This window comes from Podarcis filfolensis (genome assembly GCF_964270895.1).
Source record: "Podarcis filfolensis genome assembly, chromosome: 13".
In the NCBI taxonomy this organism is placed as follows: domain Eukaryota; kingdom Metazoa; phylum Chordata; class Lepidosauria; order Squamata; family Lacertidae; genus Podarcis; species Podarcis filfolensis.
Genome location: NC_139615.1, coordinates 31808008 through 31821447, shown reverse-complemented (window position 1 = coordinate 31821447; position 13440 = coordinate 31808008). Strand labels below are relative to the sequence as shown.

At 45.9% G+C, this 13440-nt stretch overlaps 1 protein-coding gene across 1 annotated transcript in view; it reads right to left on the bottom strand.

Moving 5' to 3' along the window:
- Positions 1 to 1298: 1298 nt before the first annotated feature.
- Positions 1299 to 13440, bottom strand: part of TBX21 (T-box transcription factor 21) — a 55803-nt gene continuing 43661 nt past the window's right edge. The window contains exons 2-6 of the mRNA XM_083583047.1: positions 10895 to 11049; positions 7116 to 7237; positions 6832 to 6990; positions 5386 to 5447; positions 1299 to 4943 (exon numbers count right to left, since the gene is read on the bottom strand). Of these exons, the coding sequence (XP_083439173.1) occupies positions 4277 to 4943; positions 5386 to 5447; positions 6832 to 6990; positions 7116 to 7237; positions 10895 to 11049 (1165 nt within the window). The 3' untranslated portion in view covers positions 1299 to 4276. The remainder of the gene's footprint in view (positions 4944 to 5385; positions 5448 to 6831; positions 6991 to 7115; positions 7238 to 10894; positions 11050 to 13440) is intronic.

Sequence of the window (13440 nt, the reverse complement as noted above, 5' to 3'; positions counted from 1 at the left end):
CCCAATTGAATAGTAGTTTTTTTTAAAAAAAAACAAGCCACCAATCGTATGCCCTTCTTTGACTGCTCAATGTGCACAGTACGTATTATCCCCCTAAAAGCAACTCTGGAATAGGAGCCATTTTTATTTATTTTTAGCAGGCCCATATTGCAGGTAGTGGGCAGATGTCACCTCATAAATCTATGGTTGAAAGGGTGAATCACTGCCAAAGATACTGTGCTACAGCACCAGTTTAAGATCATTTTGACAGATGCGTGTTACTGCAGCTACCAGCTCTGCGATGGTGCAGGAAAGTGACAAGCAGCCAGAGGAAGTACTTAACTACAATGGCTCTCAGTACATCTCCGAGCACAAGTCAAAGTGTCGGTGCTGACCTTTAAAGCCCTAAACGGCCTCAGCCCTGTATACTTGAAGGAGCTTCTCCACCCCCATCACTCAGCCTGGATACAGGTCCAGCGCCGAGGGCCTTCTGGCAGTTCCCTCACTGCGAGAAGCAAAGTTACAGGGTACCAGGCAGAGGGCCTTCTTGGTAGTGGCACCCGCCCTGTGAACACCCTCCCATCAGATGTCAAAGAAATAAACAACTATCTGACTTTTAGAAGACATCTGAAGGTTCAGGGAAGTTTTTAATGTTTGATGTTTTATCGTGTTTTTAATATTCTGTTGGGAGCCGCCCAGAGTGGCTGGGGAGGCCTGGCCAGATGGGCGGGGTATAAATAAATTATTATAATTTATCATAATCATAATAAGGGCCATGCCTGCACCAAACCTTTAAAGCCGTATGATACCACTTTAAACAGTCATAGTTTCCCCCAAAGAATCCTGGGAACTTTAAGGGTGCAGAGTTGTTAGAAGACCCCTATTCCCTTCATAGAGAGCTGCGATTCCCAACAACACTCAGCATCCTTTACAAATGACACTTCCCAAGATTATTATTTTTTTGGGGGGACGACCATTAGCCTCTGCTATGTTGCAAGGAATGCTGGAGCACACGACTTCGGCCCATGAGGTGAATCCACTTGGGGGGAGAAGCAACGAATGGCTTGGTCTGGATGTGAGCCTGCCAGTGGGGAGTGAGGCATAAGGACACTTGGCATGGATAATTTTAGTTTCTTTTCCTGTAGACAAGTAAGCAATAATGCTTGGCATCCTAACCATGACCCAGTGAGGTACATCAATACTATCTCCAAACTACAGATGGAGCTACTGTCTTAAAATATAAGGAATAGGTACCTTGCAGAAGAAATTTGACAGATATGGCAGGCTGCATTTGGCACGTGGAAAGACACCCAAAGAACTAACAGCTTTACAGTTTATTTAAAGAAATTCTTAAGCCAAAACGAAAACTCAACAGGCAGCCTGTACACTGCTTTCAATAAATATTTGCAAATGTCAAGAATTTTTGTTGTCTTGAAAAATAAAATAAAAAAGAGAGAACCTCAAAACACCACAAAGACCGTTGTGTCTTTTACATCTACATAATTTTTTTTGTTTTAAGAGTGTAAACAGTTAGGAGAGCTGAGCCTAACTCCCCCCTCCGCCTCCGAGAAACTCAGCCGGGTTTGCCGAGCCACAGGGAGCGCTTAAAAGGGGAGAGAGTGTCCCATTTGATTGTCTAGCATAATTAAAATTCACTTCACCAAATGACCATCAAGTCTTTCCAGGATTATAAAATACCACCAAGATTTGAGGGAGGGAAGGGGGAAAGGAAATCTCTTTAGAGGAGGAGGTGGAAGTATAAAAATACAACTTATGTCTTTGCCTCCTGCTTTCCATAAAACTAATTACGGAGGGCTTTAAATATGATCATTTTGGGCACAATCCACTGTTCACTGTAGACCTGCCCCATTGAAATGTATGGTGTCTCTTGTTTATTTCTAGGGAGGCATGCATGTGAAGATGCCCAGATGACTTGCCCCTTTCAAAGTGTGTGCTCTGCGGCACACACAGCTAAATAGTGAGGCACAATGCTACAAAAATTAGCCAAGGGGCTTTCTGTAGGGATAACCCCTATGGCTCTGTACAAGAGGTTGTTTCCCCCCCAGTTCACTTCTCCTCCAATCTCTCTGCGTAGGCGTCTCCACATCTGGCACAAGAGGGCTACCTGAGAAACCTGTCCCTTTATACCAGAGATGAGGAAACCTGTGGCCCTTCAGGTGTTGCCGGACTCAAACTCCCAGCAGTCTCAGCCCCTGTGGCCAATGGTCAGGGAGTCTGGGACTTGTAGTCAAGCAATATCTGGATGCCCATAGGTTTGCCATCCCTGCTGGTTCCATTTACTAATTTGGGGCACTGGCCTTCATTGAGGGCTCATTGCTGTTGTCTGGCATGTAGGAAGGGGGGGGGGCAGAAAAAAAAAGGCAGGCAAATATTTGTGCTGCATAAATCCCACCTAAGGCCTGTTCTGTTGTTGCTTTTGATGGGGGGCTCCTGTATTGCCCAGGTATGTCAGGTCTGACGCTATTTGAAGAGAGTCCATTTTGCAGAGCTATCCCCACCCCCACCCTGATGTTTCCTTGATCCCCAGGAATCTTTCCACATGTTCTTGGACCTTGAATTCCGATTCTTGAAATCCCAAGAGATGGAGGAAGGTGTTTCAGCAGTTCCAAGTCTGCCTAAAGGCAGTACTGGGAGATGCCCATATGAGAATATGCTGGTTAGTTAGCAGGGCTTTTTTTCCCAGCTGGAACTTGACGGAACTCAGGTGGGCGCCATTATAAGAGAATGAGGGAGGTGTTCATGGTGAGTGCCAGCAGCTCTTTTTCAAAGAAAAAAAGCACTGGTTAGCAAAAATGGGTGGTTTGCATTATCACATGTTTTCAAACCATTGGCTAGGCTGGGATGAAGAACTCCAGAGCTGGCTTTAACCTCTGGCTTGTTTGCATGTTCTAGGGCTGAACTGAGAATGGGAAGGCAGCCAGCGCCCTCTTGTCAAACCCAGGGAGCTTAAAACAGAGTATTTATCTCAAATGTGTGAAATTCACAGTTTACTTGAGAAATGGCGACCCACGAATGACCCAAGAGCATTTGTAAGGGAGCATGGCTGTGACATCCCAGATTTCTGGCTGAAGTGAACGCAGGCTGCTGCCTTAGGGGTAGCAGTTCTCTTGCCCCAAACTACGTATCATCACCTATAATGATAATTGCACACGACTCCAGAGCGAGGATGTGGGAATGCCTTTTAAATGCACATTCACATACTCATTACATTGAATGCAGTGTGGTGCGGACAGACATAATTAGAACTCAAATGTGCATTCTGGCCTGTGTTGAATTGCATCTGATTCATGCTCAAGGTTCCCAGTCCCTCTCTGAAGTGGGCCAAAAGATACTGATTTTGCAAACGAAGTCTCAGAACTGCAATGAGTTTCAAGGGCAGAATTTTTCTCAAGCAAATTTTCCTGATTTCTAGCTGCTCCCCACCCAGGAATCCCAAACAGGCATGCTGGGGAAACCAGAGTATGAACGTAATCATCTCAATCTGGATCTCGTTTCATGTGATGTCAATGTGTGAACAGGTGTGCAGTAGCACAGGAGGGGATATGCCCTCAAAATATACACTGGAACGCCTACCCCATTCTAATCAATGCACCACAGCGGGACAATCTCATACAGACACACATCTGGTTTTTCCCCTGTGTTTCCCAATTCAGCAAGTGAGGAGTACAACGAAGCCTGCTTCTGTACGCAGATTTCCTTGGCTGGATCAGGGTTGACTTTAACCCGACAAGCACCATGTGGCTTTCAAAACCCATCCCACCCAAAGTTGGATTTTTATTTCCGAATTTCTCCCTGGGCTTTGAATCTCTTAAGAAATTTTGCTTCCGTTCTCCCCAGTGACACAGCCCCAGAACTAAACGTGGCTGGGAGCGGAGACAGGAAGCTGCCCTGGCAAGCGCAGGCTGCGCTGCTGCACAAATGAGTGAAAGCTCTTCGGGTCTGATCACAAGCCCAAGATCTGAACTCGCCGCCACCATGCGGGCATCTGTCTGCAAAGGGGAGCGCATGTTTTAACACCAGCAGACTAGCACCTGGAAGTGGCTGAACGGGGCGGAGGGCAGGGAGATACAACTACATACAGCTTCATTTATGCCATCGTCATTTTTTCCGGAAGTGCCCATAAAGGTGCGAAACTTTTCCCCAAACCAAGAAGGGGGGCTGTCCATTTTCCTTTTTACAGGTTACCCCTGATATGAACGGAGGAGAGCTGGATGGTGAGAAGGCCCCCACCCCCACCCCGTGTTTCCCTCACAGGTTTCTATCCCGCCTTCCCACTTCAGTTGCCATAGAAGCCATAATAGCCCCCATCCCCTCCTTCTTTGTCATACAGCTCCCCGTTGCGGATGGGCGGGGAGCTCTCGGCGCTGGAGACATAGGGGGACACACGGCGGCGCTTGCACTCGGCTTCGTACAGCCCGGAGTCCGAGGAATCAGCCGACTTCACAGAGCCGGGCTCGGCCCAGCCTTCACTGTCCTTCCCTTTCTCGTCGGCAGAGGGCACCGCCTGCAAGTCCCTCATGGGCCGGAACCAGCTCAAGGCCCCCGGGGTGGGCTTGGGGTGGTGATACTGAGGTGGGGAGCTCCAGGTGGCAGGGGGCCCAAAGGGATGCTCCTGGTAATAGGGCAAGGAGGGGTGCGGCGCCGCCTGCAGGGCAAAGGGCTTCATCCCGTACGGCATGAATTTGTTCCCTCTGAAGTCGCCCTCGTAGGTGCCGTATTCCAGAGGGGCGGAAGGGGGCTGCTGGGAAGCGAAATACCAGTGGTGGGTCTCCTTGGGCGGCAGAGGCAGAGGGGCCCGCTCCCTGTTGTAGAAGCGGCTCTGAGGGAGCGTGTACTGATCGTGCAAGAAGGGCTGGAAGCGGCTGCTGGTGAGGAGCTGCTGGCAGCTGGCGGCACTGGGCGGGGATGGAGTTGTGCGGTCTCCTTCCGCCGTGGTGTACATCCTGGAGGACAGGAAATGGACAGGGCGAAACAGGAAGTTAATGTCTTAAATGGGACAGCACACCGCTTTCAAAACCCACTTCAAACCACAGCTTCTGCTTCTTGACTTTGCTGTCTTTATTTGAAGGCCACGGTTTGTCATTATGGAATCGCGCCAAACTATAGTTAAAGCTTCCTTTAGGAGTTGTGGTTTGGTGCACTATCTGAACTGATCTACTGTATGAAATATCCCCCCCCAGGTGCTAGAAGGGGGAAAAAACCTAGCTCTTAACAGAAACGGTTGAAGAAGGTGGGTGTAGGAGAATGTGAGTATTTTTGCAGGATTCTGATGCAGAGTTTAAAAATTGAAATCGGGACGTTGCCACAGTAGTCTCCCCCCCGGGACCGATGTGTACTCAAACAGGCAAGCCAAATTGACACTGGGCAAGTAGAAGAGAGACTTACGAATCAAAGTTGTCCCGGAAGCCTTTAGCAAAAGGATTGTGGTCTATCTTCAGCTGGGTGATCTAAGCGAAAACAAAGAAGAAAGCTATTGTTCTGAAGTTCAGTACCAGAAAAATAGATGTACCTTGTTGCACCCCATATACTCCCAAATTCCTTCATAGCCGTTTATCTGCTTCCATTCCTCTACCTCCTTTATTCCTGCCACCGATGTAGTGAATGATGGGATGAATGAAGGCACATTTCTTCACATTTTGTAGCTGCTGCACAGAAATCCACTGTTTTGGGTGTGGAATGTGAGTGACCAGAGCAAACAGTGATCTAGTAATGCATTTATAATCCTGTCTGTGCCTTCCATGTACCCGAACCCGTTTTGCTCACAAGCACAACTTTCTGCCATTGAAGATCTCTAAACAAGAGAGCGTCTGTAAACCAAGGAATCACTTTTGGATGTCATGCTAAATTAACCATGGTTTACAGTTGGCTTGTTTCCAACAAACCATGGTCAACATTAAGCACATCTTGCCACGTCGGATTATTATTGTCATTTATAGTTATTCCCTATTAAATTTCTGTCTCACCATCCATCTCAAAGAAGCCCAGGATGGCAAATGTCAAAATGTTAAAACATAATAAAACATTTATTTATTTCGACTGCATCAGACCAACACAGCTACCTACCTGAACTTAAAATAAGCTGTTTTAGATAACACTACAAAGCTGTGGTTATGTAAAAGAGAAAGGTAGATTTGGGTGGGGTTGGTGGGCAGCACACAAGCGCGAGGCTTGCTGTGGCTTGTTATCATCACACTAAACTATGGTTTGAACTCTCCCACTTCTTGTTTATGAAGTCACAAGCACCATAGCTTTTAGTATCTTTATAAAGCTATGTTAAACATTTGGTGTCAGTCAACATCATCACTGCCTACGGAGGTGGTAGAATCTGTCTTCTGTGAGCTTTTACGGGCTATCAGATTATGTGCAATAAACACACAAGTTGTTACTCTGTTGTTGAGGAGGACATCACCCCTCAATTAAGAAAAAATGTCTTTTTGCCAGGAACGTTTTGCCACAGGCAGAAAGTTATTTTCATCCCAGTTAGCAAGCCTACCGTGATAAGTTTATATGGCTACACAAATATCATAGGTATGTATTAACTAGTGCATTATATAAACTTGTGGCAAGCAACACAGCTCCTCTTCCTCTACACTCTCACACTCTCGCTTATGCTCAGAAGCACTCAAGTTTCAAATACTTTCAGCATGTTCTGAGGTTACACCGATGCTGAAATATGAAAAACCTGCACTCACAGATTCCAGGTGAATGCATACCTCAGTTCCCAAACCCTGCACAGACCAATATGACCCTATTTCCCAGACCCAACCCGACCCCTTCTATCCCATCTGTTATCCAAACAGTGAGCAGTCGCGACCGAGACTGCAAACTCACGTCAGCATTCTGGTACGCTGTAACGGCAATGAACTGAGTCTCGGGGAAGGTGAAGGTCTGGCTACAGATGGAAGGGTGTACTTTGTCCACCTCGCCGTCCTTGGCCTCAGTGACATGTAGACGGGGCTGGTACTTGTGCAAGGACTGTAGCACGATCATCTGTCGGACAAACAGGACAAGGCACAAGATCCATGAATAACATTTTGTCAGTATATTCCATGACATTAACTCTCCTGATTTTGTTTTGTTTGGAGGAGAAAACTGATTTAGGAAGCCACCATTACCTGTGTGACATTGTTGGACGCTCCTTTGTTATTGGTGAGCTTCAGCTTCCCGAAGGAGATCTCCTGCCGCATCCAGTGGGCTCCGGTGTTGGGAGAATCTGGGTGCATGTACGTGCGATTCCCTGCCGGAAAGAGGCATTTCTAGTAAGCATCTCTCAGCCTTATTGCCTAGGTCCAGGTCAAAGCACACAGACAGCCCTAGCGTTGGTCTACACAACAAACATTTAAACTGCTTCGAAAGCACTCCAGCTAGATTGTCCTACAAAGTGTCAGGAGCTCGTCCTACACTTGAGTAGGACTCTGGCAGAGACACATGCCTTCTGGCCTTTCGTTCGGGAGCTTCAGAAGCTTTATTCTGCCCGAACATCACAGCGACCGATGCCAACAGACACACTTAGGGATTCGCAGAGTCTTCGCAGCTTGCGTGACAGAACCCCAGCAACTCAGCATTTTGGCTAATCTACTTTATTTACATATAAACACACACGGTGCACTGCAACATGGCTCCCTCTCTCTCTCTAGCATCAGACAGCAAAGAGAAAGAACAAAGGACAAGAGTCCCACTTCAAGGAACACAGTAACACAAGCATCCTGTCTCCGTCACTTCCCACTCTGTGGAGTCAAAACATATACTGTCATGTGAAAGTCAACAATCCCATGACTGCAATCATGGAGCAGGAATTCTAACACAAAGAACTCTAAGGAATTGCTGGACTGTGGGACTGCTGAGAGCTCTTCCTTAGCTCCAACAATCATGCCAAGGGTTTCTTGTTGGAAGTCGTGGTAAATAAGCAGTGTTGAAAATTGTTTCAGAGCTTGTAGCCATCTGGCTGCTCAGCTCCTGTCCAGTTATGGTACTGCAGGTGGGTAAGTCTATGATTGTGAAAGAGAGGCTGGCAGCTGAAGCAGTGCAGGCAGATGGTAGTGGGCACGTAGCAGCAGCAGCAGCAACTGGGGGCAGTCATTGCTGCGGGTTTCATCTCTGCCCCCCTCCCAGCCCTGCATTATGGAGCCAGGGCCAATAGGAAGCCAATTAATGACCTTGTCCAAGATAAGATCACCAGCGGGACTATCATTTCAGATTCCCGTTGCAGGTGGAAGAGGCAAGAATCACAGTGAACTTTAAATGCCTGCTGTTGGACAGATGGAAGATTAAACATAAGTCATTGCGTAGAATTTAGGGGGGGGGTCAGTAGGTGAATCTCTCAAATATAGAGCAAAATGTATGCATTGATCCCAGCAAACCAAGATGGTGTAAGGAGTGTACAACGTAAAAAGCGAAAGAAAAATATTTTTTGTGTACTTTGAAAGGGTTTAATGATTCACGTGGACCATAGCTGTCAACTTTCCCCTTTTTTTAAAGGGAAATTCCCTTATTCCGAATAGAATTCCTCGCAAGAAAAGGGAAAGGTTGAGAGCTATGACATGGACTGATCTGTAAAATAAATTTACTGAAAGTGAATTATAATATTTCATTTGGTTATTTGTTCACTGTGTGTGTGTGTGTGTGTGTGTGTGTGTGTGTGTGTGTGTGTGTTTCTTCTTAAACTTACATCCTGCCCCTGATGTACAGATAACTTCAAGGACTGTTAACATTATAAACCATTCAAACAATAAATGCTCAAGAAGCTGAATTAAAAATGGCAGAGTTAATACATCGCAGCAGGTTAAAATCATGTTCAGCTAATATTTAAAAAGCTCTGGGAAAACAAAAGAAGGCCTTTGCTTGGCACGCAAAGGACATGGGTGTATAATGCAAAGGACATGGGTATATAACATAAGGCAAGTTTCCCTGGAGAGAGCATGTAGTTATATTCTTGAGCTTTAAAAAGAAAGGTGCCAGCATTCAAGTTAAACAGAAAGTCACGTCCTCTGCCCTGGATGCTCAGCTCTTAATACTAAATGCATGGGGTGCAGACTAGTGGTTTAGGTAGTAGCAAAGAAAATGCAAAACATTATCAAAACATTGGTTCTGTGCAGAGCACTGTGCTTTAACAATGAAGCGATTCAGTTTCTTCTCTGGACCACCAGATGGGGCTGTAGCTCCTGAGAATGGGGAGGTGGGGGCGCTGCAGAGCAAACAGGGCAAAGGCAGAGCTGCTGGACTAAAAAAAAAAAGATGTACTGTGATTTCATTTCCAAAAGTATTTGGTTAGATTTAAATAAACTTTTTTTTTTTTTTTTAAGTTAAAACTGCTGTGATGCCTTTGTTCAAAAGTTCTCTGTGAATGCTCTAAACTGCCCTGGGTATGTAAGACTTGAGGACTATAAAAGTTCAAGTAAATAAATTATCAGTTAAATAAAAGGGAATCCACATTAGGGGAAAATAAAAGTCTCCCCACCCACCCACCGCTCAGCAAATTCATGCGTAGGAGAAAAGGGGGGAGGGACTTCAGAACTTTCCCTTGCCAAATTCATTTAGGGTCTAATTGAAAACTGCCACCAAGAACGAAAGGCTGAATTTGGGCTCCCGCCGAAAAAGGTCTTAAATAACCCAGCTAGATTAGAACAATTTCCCATATTCAAAATTCTTCAAATTTTCTCATGGTTAGAACTTTCATATACGACTTTTTGGAGGAGAGTCATTACGTTGAATTTGGCGCAAGATTCACACGTGAAGGAGAAGTACATGCAAGAAAGCCCACAAGAATTTGCAGGGTGATTTCCCCTCACTTTGCACGAGTCCTGCAAAACCTAGATGTTGCTTCTCTGGCTCATTTCTACGCAGCCTAGCAGGATAAGGTCCTGAGTAATTTAACAGTTGTTGGGGGGAACATTTAGCTGGTATTTGTGTCATCACAGAATTGTAGAGTTGAAAGAGAGTAATCTATTCTACCCTCCAGTAATGCAGGAATCTTTTGCCCAACATGGGGCTCAAACCCACAGCTCTGAGATGAAGAGTCTCATGCTCTGCCAACTGAGCTACCGAGGTGGATTCTTCTTGTATTTCTATTATTTAGGCTGAATTGTTAGGGAAATGGTTAGCCTTAGCGTGTACAATTGCCAATCTAATTTTTTAATGACTATTTAAATGCTGTTATGTTTTGCAACGGTTGGTTTTCTTGAAATAGCGCTATATTTTAGAGCCAGCGTGACATAATGGTTAGAGCATTGTACCAGGACCTGGGAGAGCAGGGTTCGAATCCCCACTCAGCCATGAAGCCCCTCGGGCCAGTCACTGCCTCTCAGCCTAACCTACCTCACAGGGTTGTTGTAAGGCTGAAATGGGGGGGGGAGAGAACTATATATATATATATATATATATATATATATATATATATATATATATCGTATATATAAAGGTGGTATATAAATGTAACAAGTGAATAAAAATGTGTTTTTTTATTATGCAAACTTTCCTGATGTGAGCTACTTTCTGAGAATATGTTTACCATGGGAAAACATATATAACGAAACTAGCCATGATGAAGGAATGAAGGGGGAACAAAGGAAATGTGTTCTGTAGCAATGTTTTTCCTCAGATAATGTTGGACTACAATTCCCATCACCTCTCTCCCCTGACTGACCTGGCTGGGGATGATGGGAACTGTAGTCCAACAAACATAGGAAGACCTAAGTTGAAAGAACACTTGTCAATAGGAAGTGGTCACAAAACTGTGGCAAGATTTCAAGCACTGGGGAATTCAAAAGTTTGCTGCTGTTCTGTGACATTTTGGTTAGTCCTAATAAAGTCACGGCCCAACTGTGGATTTTGTAGATTCCCTACCCATGGGCTAATATGTCTAACTCTGCACTGGAAGATAATTCCTCCCTCATACCTGGCATATTTCCTTCTGCTTTGCCGCACTGCACCCATTTCCCGCCTTGGTATCGCCAATGGTGTTGATCCACTAACACAATGTCCACAAAGATGCTGTAATGGGCGACAGGGTCCAGTCCAGAGATGTTGAAGCTCAGAAATGGGAACATCCTCCTAAACAGTGTTGCGGAGGGAAGGGGAGAGAGAAAACACAACCATTTGTAAAACAGGAATAAAATAGCCCCACGTTGCTGGGTTGGTTGTTTTGCAGTTAAGGCACAAGAAGTTTTCAAAATGAATGTACTAACATCAGTTGTTAAGAGCCGCTGCCCTGAATTCAAACTGCAGTCCCTACGAAATTATTCAAACTGGAATAACCACATAAACACTGCCTCAGAGCAAAAGAAGTCTGTGAAACCCCAGCCTTCTGCCTCCAGACTGTGACCAGCCAGAAGCTCAAAGAGCACGATGGAGATAATAAACCAAAGATTGTAATCTTCAGCATCTCAGTCATATTGTACTTCTGAACATCAAACTTTCAATATGGTGGAGATAAACAAGAGATCAAACTTTCATCTTTGGCTAGCTGGGTGAATGGGCGCTGCTAGAGCTCTCTCTCTTGAATTTGTCTGAAAACCCTGTCTTAAAAAGCTTACCATCACGTCTAACTTTGAGACAATGAACTCCAACCTATTAATTTACATGAAGGGGAAAGAAAAAGCTACAAGTGTTCGGCTTGATTCCATGAGCTCAGATATTTGGAACAAGAAGACTGGGCTTGCCCACGCTTCCATGTGTCTCATGCCCAAAATCATAGAATCGTAGAGTTGGAACGGACCCCAAAGGTCCTCTAGTCCAACCCCCTGCAGAGTTTTCTGCTTCACCCACACTTTATAGGCACAGTTTTCCCTGTGCCCCACTCGTTTCCCAGGGAAAAGCTGCTCTTTACTGCAAAATTGGAGCAAACGTCAATCCAGAGAAAACCTGAATTGTTGTTTGCTGCGATTGAGCACTAAAGAGCAGGTTTTGTTGGGGAGGGCACATGGAAGCAGCGGGACAAGAGGAATTGTGGGAAACCCCTAACACCACTTAGACTGCAATCCCATACATACTTAACAAGAAACCATCCACATTCATCTCAGTGAGACTTACTCCTGAGTAGATATGCATGGGATTGCACTGTTATAACCTCTCCCATCATTTATCTAGGCTTGATAGTCTATGCAGGAGGAGGCAGAGGGCATTACCTTCCAAACACAGAAAGGAAGAACTCCTTGGGAGGAAGAATGGTGGATGTGGAGGAGGTAACTAAGGTTTACATTGACTTTAGGTTCAAAGCATAAAGGTAAAGGTAAAGGTACCCCTGCCCGTACGGGCCAGTTGTGTCCGACTCTAGGGTTGTGCGCTCATCTCACTTAAGAGGCCGGGAGCCAGCGCTGTCCGGAGACACTCCAGCGTGACGAAGCTGCTCTGGCGAGCCAGCACCAGCGCAGCACACGGAAACGCAGTTTACCCTCCCGCTATAAAGCGGTACCTATTTATCTACTTGCACTTAGGGGTGCTTTCGAACTGCTAGGTGGGCAGGAGTTGGGACCGAAAGACGGGAGCTCACCCTGCCGCGGGGATTCAAACCGCCAACCATACGATCGGCAAGTCCTAGGCACTGATGTTTTACCCACAGCGCCACCCGTGTCCCATAGGTTCAAAGCATAGTTTTCCCCAAAGAATCCAGGAAACTGCAGTTTGCTAAGAGTGCTGGGAACTGTTGCTCTGTAAACTACCATTCTCTAGGGAAGCCAGGACTGTTCAAGTGTACAAATGTGATTTAAATGTGTGGTGCGGACGTAACCTACGTTGCCTTGTTTGGATTCCATTGTTCCACCAGATAATTTGAGGGTGCGTATGGGACATCAAGATTATTTCTTTCCTCACAACAGCCCCGTGAGCAAGTTATCTCTGTGTGATAATTCAAGCAAACGGCAATACATTTTTTTAACGTCTGCTTCCTTGGAATCGTCTGGAGGAGGCCATAAAACCCCCCAGGAGTCTTTGTGGCTCAAAACCTAAGCAGGGAAGCGGAACCTAAATGCTTATCCCACAGAGGACTGTTGTAGTAATGGGGGGGGCAGCCTGGGTTCCAATGCTGTATGGAAGAAGCCCTTTGACTCCTTATCTCTTCCCACAGGAGATAATCTTGTCTGTATTCCAGCTGGCTTCATCAATTACTGCACCCAGCCCTAATAGTTCAGTGCTATGATCTACTTTCCAGCGGTCAATATATTTCCAGGACATTCCCCGCACACACACACACTCCCAGCAGAACAGCTCCATCCAAATGACACTCGCTCCATCTTTTCGTTCTTCAAGCTAAGCGGCTTGAAGTGACGGCGACAGATGCAAAAACAGCTCTGTTTCCTTCTTACCCCCCCTGACCTTTACCAAATTCTCTACCTCGCCACTTCCCTCTTGCCCCCCCGGCCCCCACCCAATCCCTCTACCTCACTCCCCTCCCCTACACGAGCTTCCGGTTCAGAAATAGACACAGCTTCTATTTTCAGAGAAAGC